General features: G+C 45.9%; 1 protein-coding gene across 1 annotated transcript in view; it reads right to left on the bottom strand.

Annotated features, from left to right (window-relative positions):
- Positions 1-20,441, bottom strand: part of LOC142259340 (uncharacterized) — a 188,247-nt gene that overhangs the window by 130,968 nt on the left and 36,838 nt on the right. Inside the window, 1 exon segment of the mRNA XM_075331804.1 lies at positions 10,154-10,370. Within this exon segment, the coding sequence (XP_075187919.1) occupies positions 10,154-10,370 (217 nt within the window).

Genomic DNA, 20,441 nt, shown 5'->3' with positions numbered 1-20,441 from the left:
ACCCCATTTTGGAAACTAGAAACTAGGTAGCTTTTTTTTTTCACAAGGGTATCAGGAAAAAATGCACCATGAAATTTATAGTGCATTTTTTCCTGAGTACGACAATACCTCATATGTGGTGGAAAGTAATTGTTTGGGCGCATGGCGGGGCTCCGAAGAGAAGGAGCACCATTTGACATCAAAATTGGTTGGAATCATTAGCTGACGCCATGTCACGTTTGGAAACCCCCTATGGTGCCTAAACAGTGGAGCTCCCCCACAAGTGACCCCATTTTGGAACGAGACCCCTCAAGGAGTTTATCTAGATGTTTAGCGAGCCCCAAGGGGTCCACAGACGTTCATAATGTTGAGCCATGAATACAATTTTTTTTTTTTCACCACAAAACTGTTACTTGAACCAGGTAGCTTTTTTTTCACAAGGGTATCGGGAAAAAATGCACTATGAAATTTACTGTGCATTTTTTCCTGAGTACGACGATACCTCATATGTGGTGGAAAGTAATTGTTTGGGCGCATGGCGGGGCTCAGAAGAGAAGGAGCACCATTTGACAGCAAAATTGGTTGGAATCATTAGCGGACGCCATGTCAGGTTTGGAGACCCCCTATGGTGCCTAAACAGTGGAGCTCCCCCACAAATAACCCCATTTTGGAACTAAACCCCTCAAGGAATTTATCTAGATGTTTGGTGAGCCTTTTCTACCCCCAGGGGCTCCACAGAAGTTGATAACGTTGAACCGTGAAAATTATTATTTTTTTTTTTTTACCACAAAATTTTTGCATCTATTGGGTAGCTTTTTTTTTTTTTTTTTTTTTACAACGGTACCAGGAAAAACTGCACCATAAAACGTATTGTGCAATTTTTCCTGAGTACGCAGATACCTCATATGTGGTGGAAAGTAATTGTTTGGGCACATGGCGGGGCTCAGAAGAGAAGGAACACCATTTGACTTTTCAAACTCAGACGCAGTGCACTGATCGGCTGCTGCAGGACTCACGGACAGATGCAATACAAAAAGCGTCGGGGATAGGGAAAAAAAGTCACGCCAAAAACTGACCATGGATGCAGATACGTAATGTGCATCCCTGATCAGCGCTCGGCGGGACGCACAGACGGATGCGATACAAAAAGGGTCGGGATACGAGAAAAAAAAAGTCCCGCTGAAAACGGATCACGGATGCAGATACGTTATCTGCATCCTTGATCAGCGCTCGGGACGCACGGACGGATGAGGTGTAAAAATGGACAGGGGATACAGAAAGAAAAAAAAAAAACAAAACTTATACTCACAGTACCCAAAGGATTAGCAGGAGGATCACTGACCAGAAGAACTGCAGGAGGAACAGAAGGCAAGCGAGATGGACGGTTTTACAGGAGCAGCAGGCAGGACATTGGACAGCTCTGCAGAATACCCAGGAAGGACCCAGCGATGGAGGCAAATGTGATCGGGCCAGGGAAGACCTCGGGCGACCCGGTGAAGACAGGTAAGAGGACGTCGGGGGAGAGCAGAGGGGGAGTGGGGGAGAGCAGAGGGGGAGTGGGGGAGAGCAGAGGGGGAGTGGGGGAGAGCAGAGGGGGAGTGGGGGAGAGCAGAGGGGGAGTGGGATACCGGAGAAGGAGCTGCAGAAGCAGAATAGAGATAATGGGGGAGGCAGTCAGATCGCGGGGGGAGCAGATCGCAGGGGGGCACGGGCAGGGGGCGTCACGGGAGCGCGCAGGGGGCGTCACGGGAGCGCGCACGTGCTGCAAGGTGAGCACAGTACTCACGTGCAGCAGGAGCGGTGACCTCAACAGCGGCAGCAGCAGCGATTGCGTGGTACCACAAGTACCAGCCAGTGCACGCTGCAGACATGTTGGGGGAGGCTCCCCAGACCAGCAGAGGCCTGGGGAGGGCGGCCACCTGCAGATCAGACCGCCCCACTGCACACTGATTGGAGCGATTGCGCGTCATAGCACGATCGCTGCAATCAGTGCTGCAGGGGCTGTGGGCGACATGTTAGAGCTCCGGCTATGATGTGGTGAAGCTGATTCAGCCCCTCATAGCCGGATCTCCCAGTATCGCACTAATTCAGGCATTATTTTTGCTGAACTTAGTGCAAACGATGTGGTTGGCGGTTCAGATTTGAACAGCCAATCACATCGATCGTCGATGGGGGTTGGCGATGCCACCCCCCTGGGGTCAAGCAAAGGTCCCCTGCTGTAAGAAACAGCAGGGGACATCATTTGAAAGCCGTTGCTATGGCCACGGCACTCCAAATAAACTTTAGGCCGTAAAATTACGTCCCTGGTCGTTAAGTCACGTTAAAATAGGACGTAATTTTACTGCCCGCGGTCGTGAAGGGGTTAATGTTCGCTCTTCTTTGCACCCGCTCTAGTTCAGTTATGTCCTCCTCATTCACTGGTGCCCAAAATTGTGCAGAATATTGTAAGTGTGGCTGCACTAGTGCCTTGTATAGAGGCAAAATCTGTGCCTCGTTCACTGCATCCTATTATGTTATCTGCCTTGGCAGCAGCTTCCTGGCCCTCGTTGGTTTTGTTCGTCCATCCACACATCCAAATTTTTTTCAGTACCAATTTTCCACAGTAACTATTAAAATAATTGTAGTTTAAGAATCGGCCAAAAAAATCAGGAAATCTAAAACCCCACAAACATACAAAAACCCAACAGATGAATACTAATAAATTAGTCACGTGCCATACATGTGGAGTAAAAGCCGCTTCTCAATATTATTGGTTGAAGAATTTTCATTTCGTTTCCCACAGCCCAAAACCATGAATTGTCGTCGTCATTGTCTTCTTCATACCATACTTTGTTAGCGTTATTTCTGCAGCCAGTGATCGGATATAAAGTCTCCAGTAATTATATTACTGTACAGGATTCTTTATGATGTTACATCGTCATCTTCTCCCCATTCAGGTCCCTACAATATCGGATCCTCTCAGTGGAGATATTCTATATAAGAGAATTCTCCTGATTGACCCATCAAGGATGGATATGGACAGGGACAAGATGGCGGAGAGGATATTACACCTCACCCTAGAGATCCTCTTCCGGCTTACTGGAGAGGTGAGAGATTCTGATGACGTCACATTACATCATTCTTATCTATGGGAATAACAGATGGAAAGAACTGGAGAGGTGAGGAAATGTCTGTAGTGAGATTTATTACTGTGTCTCTCCATAACCAGGATTACACAGTAGTGAAGAAGACCTCTAGTGAGCGCTGTCAGGCCCCTGTGTCTGAGGGATGGGGAAGACCCCTGAGCCCAATCACGGGTCCTCCACCTCACCCCCCGATACATGAGGACATCAATGACCAGAAGATCCTAGAACTCACCTACAAGATGATTGAGCTGCTGACTGGAGAGGTGACACTGCTGGGAATGCTGGGACATTATACAGTAACGCTATGAAGGGATCGGGGGTGACGGTATCATTGTATGTGTCAGGTTCCTATAAGGTGTCAGGACGTCACCGTCTATTTCTCCATGGAGGAGTGGGAGTATTTAGAAGGACACAAAGATCTGTACAAGGACGTCATGATGGAGGTTTCCCAGCCCCTCACATCACCAGGTAATAGACAGGACTAAATACACACGGCCTATAATTATCTGTATGTAAGGAATGAATTCAGTCCCTGTATGTGTCTCCTCCAGTTCTATCCAGTAAGAGGACAACACCAGAGAGATGTCCCCGTCCTCTTCTCCCACAGGACTGTAAACCAGAAGATCCCGATGTTCCTCAGGATCATCAGGTAGATGGAGAGAAGGGGCCATGAAATCTCCCTATGATGTGTAGACGGCTGTGAAGGTCTTGTGCTCAGTCTTGTTTTATCCTCCAGTATTATATGTGTTATACTTGTGCAATGAGAGCGGTGGAGATGGCAGGATTAGAGCTGATCATAGGTGGGACTTCTCCTCTGTTTGTGACTTTTTACAATATTTCTTTCAGGGGGAAGATCTGCCCCATATTAATACTACAGAGACATATGTGAGGGGTGATGAGCGGAGTAAAGAGGAGATTCCTACAGATAATCGCCCAGGTGAGTAATGACCACTAAATGCAGAGAAGTCACAGATTCTTCTCAATGGTATTATTATGGGGAGATAAGGTATGCACACCAGTGACTATGTAAGGGGAATACATGAAATAGCAGAAACTGCTGTGTGAATACTGACTTGAAAAATCCAATAGCTCTGTGCAAGAGTGAAAATGTGAAAAATGGAATCTGCATTACTGCCATGAACATATGAATCAAGAGAAATTTAGCTACTGAATTGATCAATGCAATAGAGCCCCAACACTACGCCAAAGTATTTCTCTACGTTGGGGTCCCTAGCTTGTGTGTGTCTTCTCATGCAGTTAAAAAAACTTACCGTGTATGGGAAGCTGAGACCCAGGCTATTTATGCGTATGATATGGATTGGCAATAGGTGTGGTTGGGGAGGGTTCACAAACGAAAAAATACTAACAAATAGGAATAACGTTTGGAACTCCATTCTAAGTCCGATAGCAGTTTCTGCTATTTCATGTATTCCCCTTACATAGTCACTGGTGTGCATACCTTATCTCCCCATAGTGATGGGTTTTTTTTTAGGTTTTTGCACCCAGTTCGGACTTAGAATGGTGTTCCAAACGTTATTCCTATTTGACAGATTCTTCTCAGTCACCGGCTGTGGCTGCTTTATCAGGGTTGTAGTCCGGCCATAGAAAATGGTCACCATTCTGCTGCTAGACCACCACATGCGCCTCCGCCCAAAACTGTCCCCATTATTTTGGGCATTGGACGCCCTTCTATTGGAGCCAGATCTTACAGGTAGGATCCACCCTATCCCCTGAAATTAGAAGATGTTGACCCTTTACTAACTAGATCTCTAATCTGTAAAGCCAAATGACAGCGTACATAGAATGTGCAGACAACTTAGAAAATCATGGGACGAAGAATCTAATCTGTATGGTGGACCCCTAAGAGAAAGCGGAGGGTAATGATGCTGGTGACGTCCTAGATTCTTAGTTTGGTGCCGTGTTCGCCAGGTGAATAAAGATTGATTGCTCTCAGTGGGAGAAACCAATAATAATCTTGTAGTTGATGAAGAGGCCTCCGTAGTCTGGAAAGCTTGCTTTGTAACATCATTTATTTTATTTTTATTCACCATTTAATAAGTATAATCCATCCAGAGAAAGAAAGGTAGCGATCACCGTACTTCAGTATCCACAGTTTATTTGTGAACGCAGAGCAGATACATCAAAAGTGGGGGCAGGTGAGGAGAGGCAGTGGGGTGAGGACGATGGCACACCGTTTCTCACAAATGTGATTCGGCAGGTCCTAATAAGTATCATAACTACAAGATTGTTATTGTTTCTCCCACTGAGAGCAATGAATCCATCTTCCTAGAATCCCGGCATCTTATTGATGGATCTTCCTTCTCTCCCTTCTGATGAATGTGCTGATAGGGGCGTTTATATCCAAAGTTGGGCACAGGGTAACTGTAACATATGAGGGAGGTTAGGATTATCCCACAGTGGGTACATGAAGGCCGGGCAGCCCACCCACATGATTTCCAAGATTTAATTAGAAAAAAAGGAAAGTAATTAACACAAAGTTCTGATATTTTTACCTTCAAGATCCTGAAAGATATTTTCTCTGAATTGTACAAATTATATAAGAACTTGTACTGGAGCCGTCCATTGTGGAGTCCGAGAGGCAGAAAGTAAATGTCTAATATTTATTCAGGAAACTCATCTGACAGAAGATATTGGCCCCTACAATAGTTTGGATTGCTGAGAGCCCCCGAGCCACATACTGTAATTACTCCAGATGTGTCACCTCTAGTTACTAAATCACTGACGGTGAAGGCTGTCGGGGGGGAGCGCGGTCATTTTAGTAGATGTGTTCTTGTCTACAGTCACGTTTTTTCTCTATAGTAGTTAGAACCAAAGCCCAGGGACGGAACGATTGCGGTCGCAGGTATTTAGGCGGCCCAGGGATCTCAGCCAATAGCGGCAGGCCACACAACCGCTGTGGGGCTCGGTGCAAACACCCACTGTGTCTGCGCTCTGATGTGTCAGCACACTAGAGCGCAATGACATCACTACTGCACACTGTGCTGAGATGTGCAGAGTGGCAGAAGATTGGACACACGCTGAGGAGACCACAGTAGCGGGGGAACAAGGAGAAGTGAATATGTATTTAATCACAGTGGCCAGAGGACTATGGGGGTGCATTAAACACGATCGAAGTTGTATGCTACTATATGGTGGCGCCTAATACAATATGGGGGCTACATAACACTATATTTAGGAATATGGGGTGCATTATACTATATGGAGGCCTATGGGGAGTGTATTATAATATATGGAGGACTATGGGGAGTGTATTATATGATAGGAAGGACTATGAGATGCATTATAATATCGGATATTTTGTCAGGATATCAGAGTATGGGAAAGATTGGCGCTGAGGGAAAGAGACAAGTGTCAGCGTAATTACCCTGTACCCTGAGTGGACGTAGGACTCCGGTCCGAATTTTGCATCGGGGCCCATCGAACTCTAGTTACACAACTGCCAAAGCCGCTCTTATTTCATGGCTTTCCACTGCAGCCAGTTTTCTGCTCCTATCCAGGCCCCATTTCTCCAATCTGACATCTGTCACTTTACATGATAACACCTTTGTAATGCTGAATCTGATCCCAGTGTCTGAGATTTTTTTTCTGTGGCATATTCTACTTTATCTTAGCTGTAATGTTAGGTTGATTTGTTTTGCATTTATTTAAACAAAAACTGAAATTCACCAAAAATGTAAAAGATTTAGAAGTGATCAAACATTGCTTTTGGATGCTCTTAAAACAAATAGTGATACCACAACATATAGTCAGTAAATAGCATTTACCGTATTCTTCTTTAGTGTAAATGCATATTTTGACCCTACAGGCAGTGTCTGGAAATTAGCATGGAGTAGATGTTGTAGAGTGAACATTGCAAATCTGCCATTTTAGTGCCCAACACCTAGTGGCCAGCTTGTGCTCCACGAGACACGCAAACCGTAAATGTTTATGTGGGTTCTTCCCTGTGGCAATGACAAACGTGGTTAGTGACAGTGTCTGGGTACACGGCAAAGCTGAGAAGCATCGAGGACATTTGGCTCTGGGATTTTGCTGGATTGGATTATGAAGCAATTTCTCTTTATAATCTTTCAGCTACAACCATTGTGGAACCCTCCATTTTTCCACTCACAGAGAAGCAGTTTGGTATAATTTTATCTTACAAAATATTATTTGGTTATTATTCCAATATATGGGAGGCAAAATGAACATGGTCTACTGGTTCCTGCTCTGAGGTCTACTGCTAAATTGTAAACGGTTTTTGTTGGAGTAAATAATTACAATTTGTATACCTTGTAATTTCTTTAGCTATGTTATGTTTGCGTTTGAAAGCATGAGTTGACCCACTGGCTCAACCAGGAGGGGCGTGTGGACACTGGGCTCAGTGGGTGCTCTCGTCCACTAAAACCCGCCGCCTTTAGAAAGACAGCGTGGCTCAGGGCTCATCCCAACTGAACGCCGGCCTCCTTAACCGTGGGCGTAACACTACTCAGACAACACAGGATGAGGGAACCACAATAATTAGACTTTATTGGATCCCCAAACAATTAACGGCACATAACACATAACCAGCAAAACACACAAATGTAACAGGCAACAGAGTCTCACCCTTCCGCTGGCTCACCAGGGATTTAGAATGTCCATGCCTCAGAGGTTCCAGGGCTATTTACTCCAATCCAGCAGCACCCCGCTTTTGGCGGGCACCCACCGAGAAAGGAATAATGCCAGATTTAGGAAGCTGTGTGAGGTCTGCAAAGTCTGTAACAGGTGACTGAACTGTCCCAACCTGAGTGTCCTCCTTAGGTAGTCCTGGTATGATGTTACAATCCTGGCAGCCGGAGTCGAAATCCCTAGGCTGTGGATATGGTCTCCAACCGGAACCGGAGTCCCTAGATTGAAGCCATAAGATATCCTGATCCTCTAGTCAGCTCCAAAGAGCTTAGACTGGATCCATCAGCATCCATCAACAACCACCTGGTGGCTTAAAGAAATCACTTTTATAGCCACAGCCTTCCACTTGGATACACTGCGTCCTCATCGATTGGTTGGACAAGATTGCTTCTCCCATTGGATGAATTTCAAGCTGCATGGATAATGTTCATTTAAATGATGTGCATAGAAAGACTCAGTATATCTACATGGAGTCGGCAAGTCACCGACTAGACAATGGCTACTAAGGTAATTACATTATCAATACACAACTACAATACAATGATTACTGGAAAAGTCTGGAGAGCAATAGCTAAGCAAACATGACTTAGCACACATAAGAACAATAGTCTGGCTGAATGTTAAGAAACTTTAACCCATGAGAGTCCATGTCGTCACAGGGCGTACCTAAGTGACTACCTCATCTTCACTAGAGCCTCTGATGGTGAGGATAGGTTTGTGCTGGGCGGAAGGCTTGCAAGCAGGTGTCCACTGACTGCAAGTAGATCAGGATCTAGTCTTGTTGTTCCCATTGATGGACAATCTCTTCCTCAATGAGATACTGACCGTCACTGCTGCTCCAGCAGGCACAGCTAGTATAGATGAATGTAGTATGTACGGTAGGCATAGCTTATATAGATAGATGTAGCAGGGTCGCCAGGCACAGCGAATACTAGGACACGTGTTCACTCACAGAGCATAAGACTCCGCAAACGGAATAGGACTTGGCAACTAGCAATATGTCTCTGAGGCTAGAACACGTTGCCCAAGTACCTCTGACGTGCCCACTGGGGCCGTGGGTGACTCGTCACCAAGCTGCGGTTCTGCTGCTGATCGGGCAACGTGGTGGCATGGCCCGGTTCTGTGACCCTGGCGGTGTCATTTAATAAAGATATACGGGATGATGGTTGATTTGTGACGTCACCTGTGGTATGCGGCAATATAGGTGCCGCCGCTTCAGGATTGGGGAACCTCTGGGGCTGATGGTGACGCAGCTTGGATGGTGTAGCTCTCCACAGGTAGAGCTGGGCCCCAGGGCAGGTGGGGGTGGTAGTAGTAGTCTATTATGGCGGGCGCAGGCGAATAATGGAGCGACTCAGGGGTGCAGTCAATAGGTGTTTACTCACTGTAGCCTCCCGGATAGTTTGGAGGTTGTGGCCAGTGCACTTTTCTTTATGTATTCTTTCCCTGGCCGACTTCTGCGCTGGCTTCTCCCTCCAGCTGTGCGTACTCTCTCACTGAACCCTGTTCCAGTGCTCATGAACGCTGTCAGGCCGCGTGAAGCGCTATCCCTTTGGTCCTTTTTGGGTCACCTTCCAGCGAATTCGTGTGCGGTGGTAGCTGTGGTGCTTGACGTCACCTCAGTCACTGGTTTTACTAGGGAGCCCGTGGGTTTAATCTCCGCTAGCCTAGGAACCAGTCCCTGATTTGCGACCATGTCCCTCCACTTGATTATGTGTAGAACAAGGCCACGGGCTAGCGTAGTAATTCTCGTGGTCTCTGGGACCCTTCTGTTTGAGCCTGGGCCGAGTGGTACCAACTCCAAACCATGGGTCTTAGCTCCTCCACTGCTCCTCACCTGACTTGATCTCTAGACTGTTCTAACTTCCTCTACACGACACCTCTGTTCCCAATCAGCTGTCCCCACCCCCCAGTCTGGTTCAGGTATAATCATGCCCTCACAATGTTTGGTGATGTGTTGCTAAGTGAGTGGGCTGTGCTTTTGCATGAACCGGCATTGACCTCCTCCTTACCCAGGATGGGATACCACACCTCTGGCTGAGGTGCAGTACCTCTATGGTGACTGAAGCCTCAGGGGCGCCACACCTCCCCTAAGGGGAGGATGCCTTAAATACCTAATGCCTCTCAGCCATAGGCTAGGAGACACTTCCGGGTTGGGGCACACTGGCCCTTTAATAATAGGTGTGCCAATGCCCTAAGCGTGCTCCCAGGAGACCTGCATGGCATGTGCAGGCCCTGGGAAACGGTGGCAGGGACCGGGGAAATTTAAGCCAACGCCCCCCCCCCCCTTTTCCAGGCCTGAAAGGAATCTTTTTCAGCAGAAGATGGGCATTACTGTTCTCCACCAAACCCCACTCAGTCAACCAAAAAGAAAGTTTTACCTTTCACTTTTTTCATGGCAAGGATGCCTTTTGCCTCAAAGATACCTTCCACACTTACCGGTGAAGGCAGGGTACCAGGATTTTTGAAGTAGAGGCTCAGGACGACAGGCTTGAGGAAGAACACATGAAAGGAGTTGGGATTCTGAAAGGAGTTGGAATTCCGCAAGGAGGCTAAAAGCTTCAGCTTATAGAACACAGTGTTGATCTTTTGAAGCACCTAGAAGGGACCAATAAAGCGGGGACCCAACTTGAAAGAAGGTATTTTGAAACTGACATATCTTGAAGAGAGCCACACCTTGACTCTAGGACAGAACGAAGGAGGATCCAGGCATCTCTTTTCTGCATGGCTTTTCATTCTATTGGAGGACTGCTCCAGGAAGGCCTTGGTCTTCACCTAGACTTTGGAGAACCCCTTGACAAGAACATCGGAGGCAGGATTGCCGGAGGTGATAACCACAGGGAGAGTGTTCTTGGGCTGCTGTTCATATACGATGAGGAATGGAGAGTTACTGGATTACTCACATGATTATTATAGGAGCACTCCGCCCATGGTACCCAATTGACCCAATCGCTGTGGTGTTCATTAATAAAGTACCACAGGAAATTTGTCAGAACTGAGATGTGACTTGGACGCCTCTATCTGACACAATGTGGAGAGTAAAGGGTGGTTTACATGCTGCAACATCGCTAATGATATATCGTCGGGGTCACGTTGTTAGTGACGCACATCCGGCGCCGTTAGCGACATCGCAGCGTGTGACACCAAGGAGCAACGATCAACGAGCGCAAAAACGTGAAAAATCGTTGCTCGTTGACATGTCGCTCCTTTTCCAAATATCATTGCTGCTGCAGGTACGATGTTGTTCGTTGTTCCTGCGGCAGCACACATCGCTATGTGTGACACCGCAGGAACGACGAACATCTCCTTACCTGCGTCCACCGGCAATGAGAAAGGAAGGAGGTGGGCGGCATGTTCCGGCCGCTCATCTCCATCCCTCGTCTGCTATTGGACGGCTGCCGTGTGACGTCGCTGTGACGCCACACGAACCGCCCCCTTAGAAAAGAGGCGGATCGCCGGCCAGAACGACGTCGCAGGGAAGGTAAGTCCATGTGACGGGTGTTATCGATGTTGTGCGCCAAGGGCAGCAATTTGCCCATGACGCACAGCCGACAGAGGCGGGTAAGCTCACTACCGATATCGTTACCGATATTGCAGCATGTAAAGTACCCTTTAGGCCGTGCAAGCAGATGTGCTCGGTGAACATAGAAGCAGAAGGAAGACCGGACAACGGCGTGAAGTAGGCTATTTTAGAGAACCTGTCTACTGCTGTGTTTCCCCATAAATAAGACCTAACAGGAGTTTTCAGGGATGCTTAAATATAAGACATAACTCGAAAATAAGACCTAGCCACGGCCAATAATGATGTGTCATGCAGCGGTAAAAAAGTTAAAGACACTGCAGGACACTTCATTATAGACAGCGGGCACCCCCAAAGGACAGAAGAAAGAAGATAGAAGGCCCCGCGATCATACTCACCAAACGCCGACCGGGAGCAGGTGAGCGCATCATGGTCCTGCGGCCGAACACACACACACACACACACACACACACACACATCCAGCGATATTGCTTGCTTCTCGGTGGCGTAAGGACCTGCGACGCTGTGCAGGGAGCTTCCAGGACCTGCCGGAGGATCACATGACTGGAAGCACGTAGTATCTCCGGATGTTGTGAGTGTGTGCTCGCGATTGTACAGGTATGCGCGATTTTGTGAGTGTATGCGATCGGATGTGTGACTGAGTGATCTGATGTGTAACTGTGTTCTGATGTGTGTGTGTGTGTGTCAGTCAGATGCAGTTGAGCACAGCTGCTGGGAGATCACAGGGAGGAATGATGTGGCATGTGATGTGAGTGCATGTGTGTGTGAGATCTGATGTATGCGAGTGTCAGCCAGATGTAGGGGAGCACAGCTGCTGGGAGATCACAGGGAGGAATGATGTGGAATCTGATGTGTGTGTGTCTCTGTATGAGTGTGTGTGAGTGTGATATGATCTATACGAGTGTCAACCAGATGTAGAGGAGGACGGTGTGCAGCACACCTGCTGGGAGATCACAGGGAGATCTGGGAGACACACAGACGCCCGGGACTGGTAAGTATGATGATCCTGGGAAGGGAGGGGTTTGCTTTTTGTGGGGGATAAACGTACCCACAACCATGTCTTCTTGAGAATAAGACACCCCCTGAAAATAAGACCTAGTGCTTTTTTCAGGGCAAAAAAATATAAGACAGTGTCTTATTTTCGGGAAAACAGGGTACTACCCAGATGATGGATCAACCAGAAGACACCGGCAGGTCGGTGATGACGCCCATAGATATGTGTTGCAAAGACGTAGAGGTAGTAGTCGCCCAGCCGGAAGCTTTTTAGGGGTCTTATTACGCGCACACAAAGGACAGGCTGAAACAAATTCTACAACATCTTTACACAGCATTGTCCACCAGCAGTGCCGCAAGATAAGCAGTTATCTTCTTCTTAGTAGAGTGACCGGCTAGCTTTAAGGAGTGACCCCACTGCAAGACACGCTTCCTGTCTGCCTCCACCACAAACGTTTTTCTATATTGTACCCGAGACACACTTACTGGACCTACCGTGAGCATCTTCAAGGGCTTAATAATGTGTTAAGGCTCTTCTTTCTGTTGGCTGACAGAAAAGACATGGATAGTGCATCCACCTTGACGTTCTTTTCGACCATCTGGAAATGTAACGTCAAAACGAGTGAAGACCAGCAAGCATCGGGCTTGGCACAGATTCAGTCTCTGAGCCTGTTGTAGGTAGGCCAGTTTTTTGTGGTCAGAGTACATGACAACAGGATGCACTGCTCCTGCGAGTAGGCATCTGACACACTAGGTATGGGGAAATACCGGGCAAATGCCGAAAAGGGAGCGAGGTAAGTAGGGGTACCCTGTCTCCATAGAAGGGGAAGCTGATGACTCTTGATATAACCTTCCGCTGGCCACTGGCTTCCCTGAAGTCCCTAGATAGGTTCTGCACCTAGCAGGATACCTAGACCCTGACTGACCCTTCAATGGACCCTAGGAAGTGATGGAATGAGCACTAGTCAACCCCACTAAGTGCTAAAGAACATAAAGGGAAAACAAACAGGGGAATACAAACTGACAACTTATATCCAGGATGACTTTGGGAGATGTACAGCAACAATTCGGACAGCATAGGAGTAACTATCTCTGGCAACAAACCAAGGTGTAATGCAGGTATATATGGACACAGGGCATCGGGATCAGGATTAGCAGCTGAATTGCCAAGGTGTTTGCAGGTTCCTAGAGGGGAAAGCGTTAACCCTGACAGAGAACATAACTGAAACTCAATTCACATCAGGGAAGAAAGACTGAAATATCAAGGAGCAATTTGCGCAGTAAAATGCAGCGACCTTCTGCAGCCTGTCTGTCCCGTGACAGTATCGCCACACCTCTAGCGCTATCTTGATCACCAACAATTCTCGGTTGTCAATTGACTAGTTGCGCTCAGGAGCAGAGAAGCCGTTGAAGAAGAAGCAGCAGGTTACCCACTTACCGGAAGCCGACTTCTGCGTGGGGATCACACCGGCCCTGGAGGACAAAGCATCCTTTTCTAAGAAGAACTTGTCTGTTAATCTCTGTCCTATGCAGTGGCGGAGCTGACGAGAATGTCTACTTGAGGGTGATGAATGCACTCTCCAATTCAGAAATACACATCTTAGGATTCCCCCCTGTGAGTCAGGGCCGTGATAGGGAGAATCTGATGCAAGAATTGAGGAATGAATTGGCAGTAATAATTTGTGAAACCCAGGAACTGCTGAATCACATTCACTCCGTTAGGACGAACCCATACTTCAGAACTGCTGACACCTTCTCCGGATCCATATTAAAACTGGTGTCTGAGAATACGTAGCCCAGGAAAAGAAATGAAGTGCATTCAAAAAGGTACTTCTCAAATTTGGCATATAAACAATTCTCCAACAATCGATGTAAAACCTGGCCAATATTACTCCTGTGCGTTGTCAGATTGGGTGAGAATACCAGAATGTCATCCAGATACACCACTGCGCTTGAGTAGAGCAGATTTCAGAAGACATGGTTTACCAATTCCTGGAAAACCGCCACAGCATTGCAGAGTCCGAATGGCATTACCCAAAACTCATAGTGGCCGCCATGGCTATTAAAGGCAGGCTTCCCTTTGTCTCCCGACCATATATGGACAAGGTTGTATGCACCATGGAGGTCGAGCTCGTAGAAGATCCTGGAACCTTGGATATGGCTGAACACGTCCGGTATAAACCGCAGCTGATACTTATTCTTTACCTTGATTTGGGTGAGACCTTTATAATCTATACAGTGGTGTAGGGAACCAATTTTTTTTTTTATACAAAGAAGGACCCGGCTCCATCCAATAAGGACTTCTGGACAAGTGCCCTTGCCAGATTTTCCTTGATTTGTTCTGGGAAGGCTTGGGTTTTTGCCTGGGACAGAGGGTAGACATGGCCGAAGGGGGGGTGAGAAACCAGAAAGTATGTTGATAAGGCAATCATATGGCCTGCGTGGAGGTAGAGTCTCAGCCTCCTCTTGTCAAAGACATCAGCATAAACGCAGCAGGCGGATGGCAGACCCAGAAGATTTGAGGGCATTACTGGTCATCGGGCATGACGGACTGAAATGAGACATTTTTTTGAACAGGGCTGACTCCATCTGAGCACATCTCCGGATCGCCAGTCCAAGGCAGACTCGATAATCTAAAGCCATGCAAGAGCCAGTAGTATTGGGTGCGACAACCCTGCAAATTTATAGAAGGCGATCTTCCTTGAGTGCAGCATTTCTACCCAGAGTTCAACTTGCTCAGTGATGAACAGGTTAGTCTCCTACAGAAGTTTTACATCCACAGATGAAACTGCTATAGGAGCTTGAAGTCATTGAATTGGAATCTGTTATTGATCCACAATGGGCTGTTTTATGAAGTTTCCGGCAGAACTAGAGTCCAGATAGGCCAACTCAGTGAATCGGTGTTGCCACAGGATACGGACACAGATATGAATAAATACAGAGCGGACTTGTTTTCATCTAGGATAGCGTCTCCTACGGACCCTAGGCTTGGAAGTTTCCCGGCTTCAAAGGACATAAACGTATGTGACTGTGTTGCGATGGTTCACTGGACGAGGCTTTGCCAGGTTCACGTAATCTACCTTTATGCGCTTAGAGAAAGCAGCAGGAACTGCAGTTCTTAGAACCTGAGATATATGCGGACAGCCAGAGATACCAAGTCGTCCAGGTAATATGGTATATTACGGCCCGACAGCTCGTCTTTGTTTCTACAGAATGAAGCCACCAGTGCCTCATTATTCCAGCCTAGTTTGGAGGTGCGGAAATGAATGGCATAGTGGCCTATGGTGAGAATTTCATGGCAAAGTCTATGGAGTGTAGATTCTACCCGGTTCTTCGATTATCTTGCAGAATGCCCCCTGAAAGATTTGCAGATCCAGTACAACAGGCTGAATTCTCTACTATAATTAATTGATCTAAGTAAGGGGCCCACCGTTCATATCTAACATCATAAAGGCTACTTTGGACATGTCCAAAATTAATAAAAGTTCAAAGTGCATGGAGCACTGATTTATGAATCTTTCTTCATTGCTTGGGGTCACCGTTAGACCGCAGAGGAGCATAGATGAGGATGAAAGCTTGGAGCTGGATATGGTGTCGGGGTGGCGACTACAACCGGGACAAGATCGAGTGGAGGCATTGGGGTGAAGGCTTTCAAGCAGGTGTCCACTGACTGCAAATAGTTCAGGATCCAGTCTTGTTCCCATCGACGGACAATCTTGCTGCGAGATGAAGCGTTCTGGAGCCAGTGGGATCCATGGCCTAGGCAAACTGTTATGCTTGTGGGCGCGAACGGGAGTGGGCCCATTGGGCCGCAGCACCATCTCAACCAAGAGGAGCATAACTAAGCAGATATCTCTGCTTCATTAGAGCTTTTGATGGTGAGGATAGGCTTGTGCTGGAAGGTAGATGCCAAGGGCTATTCCAGGGAGCCTTGTCACTGCAACAGCTGACCCCTGGGATCCAGGATTGGCTACTAACAGTCACTGATGTGGTTGGGTGCGTAAGCAGGTGCAGTGGATACAGCTGATGCGACAGGTGCAGCAAATATGGTATACACAGCTGGTATAGATAGATAAATGCAGCAGGTTTCCCGGGCATTGTGGATACCAGGATACAGACACATGTTCGCACACACACAACATAAGACTCCGCAAATGGAACAAGAACTGAGAGCTAGCAACACTTCTCTAAGGATCTGACCATGTTGCCTAGGCACTTCCCATAGGGGGAGGATACATTAAATACCTAGTGCCTCTTAGCCATAAGTTGAGAGGCACTTCCTAGTTAGGGTACGCTGGACCTTTAAGTATAGGTGCACGGATGCCTTAAGCACACTCAAAGGAGATCTGCATGGCATGCGCAGGTCCTGGGAGACAGCAGGGATAGAAGCCATGGAAGACACCGTGGGGCGGCCGGGAAGGTAAGTATGCAGTGATGTCTGTAACAAGTTTCAAGCTATCTTATAAATGATATCCTTACATTTGTATATATTATTAAAAAAATTTTTTATTCTTGGCAGATGAATCTACCAGGAGATTAGAGGCACAACTGACATCTTCAATTTTTAAATCAGATGACTTTGATATCACACAAGATATAACTGAAGTGAATGCCTCTATTCCAGATATAGCATCATCTCTTCACAGCAAAGATCTATCATCTAATTCTTTTAAAAAAGTCCAATCTTCTAATTTATCACAGACTATTAAGAAAAATAAAAGTCACAAAAGAGGCATTAAAAATCAAAGTGCTCTTACAGAGGAGAAGCCGTTCTCAACTTCAGGATATGGAAAAATCCATCAAATTCACACAGGGAAAAAAAGACTTTCTTCAGAGTCTGTTATGTTCCAGAGAACTGACACAGGGGAGAAGCCATATTCATGTTCTGAATGTGGAAAATGTTTTAACCAAAAATCACATCTTGTTACACACCAGAGAATTCACACAGGGTTGAAACCTTTTACATGTTCAGAATGTGGGATATCTTTTGCATGTAAATCACATCTTGTTACACATCAGAGAATTCACACAGGGGAGAAGCCATATTCATGTTCTGAATGTGGAAAATGTTTTAACAGAAAATCATATCTTGTTACACACCAGAGAATTCACACAGGGGAGAAGCCTTTTACATGTTCAGAATGTGGGAAATGTTTTGCAGATTCATCAAGTTTTACTAAACACAAAAGAATTCACACAGGGGAGAAAATATTTTCTTCAGAGTCTATGTTCCAGAGCAATCACACAGGGGAGAATCCATATTCTTGTTCTGAATGTGGAAAATGTTTTAACCAAAAATCACATCTTGTTACACATCGGAGAACTCACACAGGGGAGAAGCCTTTTTCATGTTCAGAATGTGGGATATGTTTTGCACGTAAATTAGCTTGTGTTACACATCAGATAATTCACACAGGGGAAAAGCCATATTCATGTTCTGAATGTATAAAATGTTTTAACAAAAAAGCACATCTTGTTATACACCAGAGAATTCACACAGGGGAGAAGCCTTTTACATGTTCAGAATGTGGGAAATGTTTTGCAGATCAATCAAGTTTTATTAAACACAAAAGAATTCACACAGGGGAGTAAATATTTTCTTCAGAGTCTGTGTTCCAGAGAAATCACACAGGGGAGAAGCTATATTCATGTTCTGAATGTGGAAAATATTTTAACCAAAAATCACATCTTGTTACTCACCAGAGAATTCACACAGGGGAGAAACCCTTGTGGTCAGAATGAGGGTAATGTTTTACACACAAATGGTATCATTTTAAACATCACAAAACTCACAAGGGTTGAATCTATTATCATACCTAGAAGGTGAGAAATGTTTTACTTGAAAATTATAGTTTTTTGACAACTAATTATCCAATGTTGTCCTAAATGACTGATGATGATAAATATAAGCCCCTGTGTGTAATCAAGTCTCCGTATAAATGCACCTGCTCTGTGATAGTCTGTGTTTTGTTTAAAGTGCAGAGAGCATCATGAAGACCAAGGAACACAACAGGTAGGTCTGTGATACTGTTGTGAAGAAGTTTAAAGCTGGATTTGGTTACAAAAAGATTTCCAAAACTTTAAACATCCCAAGGAGCACTGTGCAAGCGATCATCTTGAAATGGAAGGAGTATCATACCACTCCAAGTCCACCAAGACCTGGCCATCCATTCAAGCTTTCATCTCAAACAAGGAGAAGACTGATCAGAGATGCAGCCAAGAGGCCCATGATCGCTCTAGATGAACTGCAGAGATCTAGAGCTAAGGTGGGAGAGTCTGTCCATAGGACAACAATCAGTCGTACACTACACAAATCTGGCCTTTATGGAAGAGTGGCAAAGTCATTTCTCAAAGCTATCCATAAAAAGTGTAATTTAAAATTTGCCGCAAGGCACCTGGGAGACACATCAAACATGTGGAAGAAGGTGTTCTGGTCAGATGAAACCAAAATCAAACTGTTTGGGCACAATGCCAAACGATATGTTTGGCGTAAAAGCAACACAGCTCATCACCCTGAACACCCCATCCCCACTGTCAAACATGGTGGTGGCAGCATCATGGTTTGGGCCTGCTTTTCTTCAGCAGGGACAGGGAAGATGGTTAAAATTGATGGGAAGATGGATGGCGCCAAATACAGGACCATTCTTGAAGAAAACCTGCTGGAGTCTGCAAAGACCTGAGACTGGGACGGAAATTTGTCTTCCAACACGACAATGATCCCAAACATAAAGCAAAATCTACAATGGAATGGTTCACAAATAAACGTATCCAGGTGTTCGAATAGCCAAGTGAAAGTTCAGACCTGAATCCAATCAAGAATCTGAGGAAAGAGCTGAAAACTGCTGTTCACAAACACACTCCATCCAACCTCACTCAACTCCAGCTGTTTACAAAGGAAGAATGGGCAAGAATTTCAGTCTCTCGATGTGCAAAACTGATAGACACATACCCCAAGTGACTTGTGCTGTAATCACAGCAAAAGGTGGCGCTACAAAGTATTAACTTAAAGGTGACGAATAATATTGCACGTCCCAATTTTTCTTTATTTTTTTAAAAAAGTTTAAAATAAGCAATAAATTTCGTTCAACTTCACAATTGTGTCCCACTTGTTGAATCTTCACCATAACATTAAAATGTTTATCTTTTATGTTTGAAGCCTGAAATGTGAGTTACCCACACTTTGCACTGACGAGGGGCAATCACCCTGAAACACCGTGTCTGCAAATGGGATTCTGATCTGGCATATATCCTAGGTCATATGAAAAGGCTTGTTAAAAGGCCACTTTTGACTTTTAGGATTGCTATTTCCAATAGGTGGCGCTAGAGTTTGTCTCCTTTCCTGGAGTGACAATTTGGAAAAGGTTGAAAAATTCAAGGGGGCCAAATACTTTCGCAAGGCACTGTAGATGGCTACAAGATGTGTTTGGAGGCTCATCAATGTCAAAGGGTGTACCACCATGTATTTATTAGGGGTGTAACCAAGTATTAATTAGGGGCCTTTATTGCTGCACATGCTGTTTATTCTGTTTCTTCTTTGAAATTGCAGCATGTAAGTGACAAACAATGTTTTATTGTTGTATTTTGGACCACTAATTAAAAATACTGAGGAAATAATTTTGGTGCATTTCCATTTATTTCTGAAGATATTGTACAGTCTATGAAAAAAATGAAAAGGTGCCAATAATGGTGAGCAGCACTGTATATGGCAAATAGTGATGGGTGATCCCCCCGATGATTGGGATCGAGGAACCTCGCCCGATCGTTTTGTAAAGATTGGGATCAAGATAACACGGTCTTGCGTCCGATCACTGATCTTGGACTACAGATCATGTGATGGGCATGTGATGGGGGGCTGTAAAATAAAGAATATAGTTAATAATAAACATTGTCATTATACTTACAGGTCCCACGACGCGTCCCGCAGACTTTGTCTCCCGTCCGTTTCTGCTTCCGAGTCCAATCATTGCTGTGCCCTCCCAGTCCAGTCTGTAGCCAATGAGGTAATACAACATTCACACCTGACTGGTCACATGGTTATGATGTCTCGGAAGGTCCTTTAGTCACTGGTGGTTACCGGGAGGGCACAGCAATGATTGGACGTGGATGCAGAAGCGGTCGGGGACGTGTAAGTATGA

Source organism: Anomaloglossus baeobatrachus (assembly GCF_048569485.1).
Source record: "Anomaloglossus baeobatrachus isolate aAnoBae1 chromosome 5 unlocalized genomic scaffold, aAnoBae1.hap1 SUPER_5_unloc_9, whole genome shotgun sequence".
Classification (NCBI taxonomy): domain Eukaryota; kingdom Metazoa; phylum Chordata; class Amphibia; order Anura; family Aromobatidae; genus Anomaloglossus; species Anomaloglossus baeobatrachus.
The sequence above is the reverse complement of the archived record's forward strand: the minus strand, read 5'-3'. Positions and strand labels throughout refer to the sequence as shown.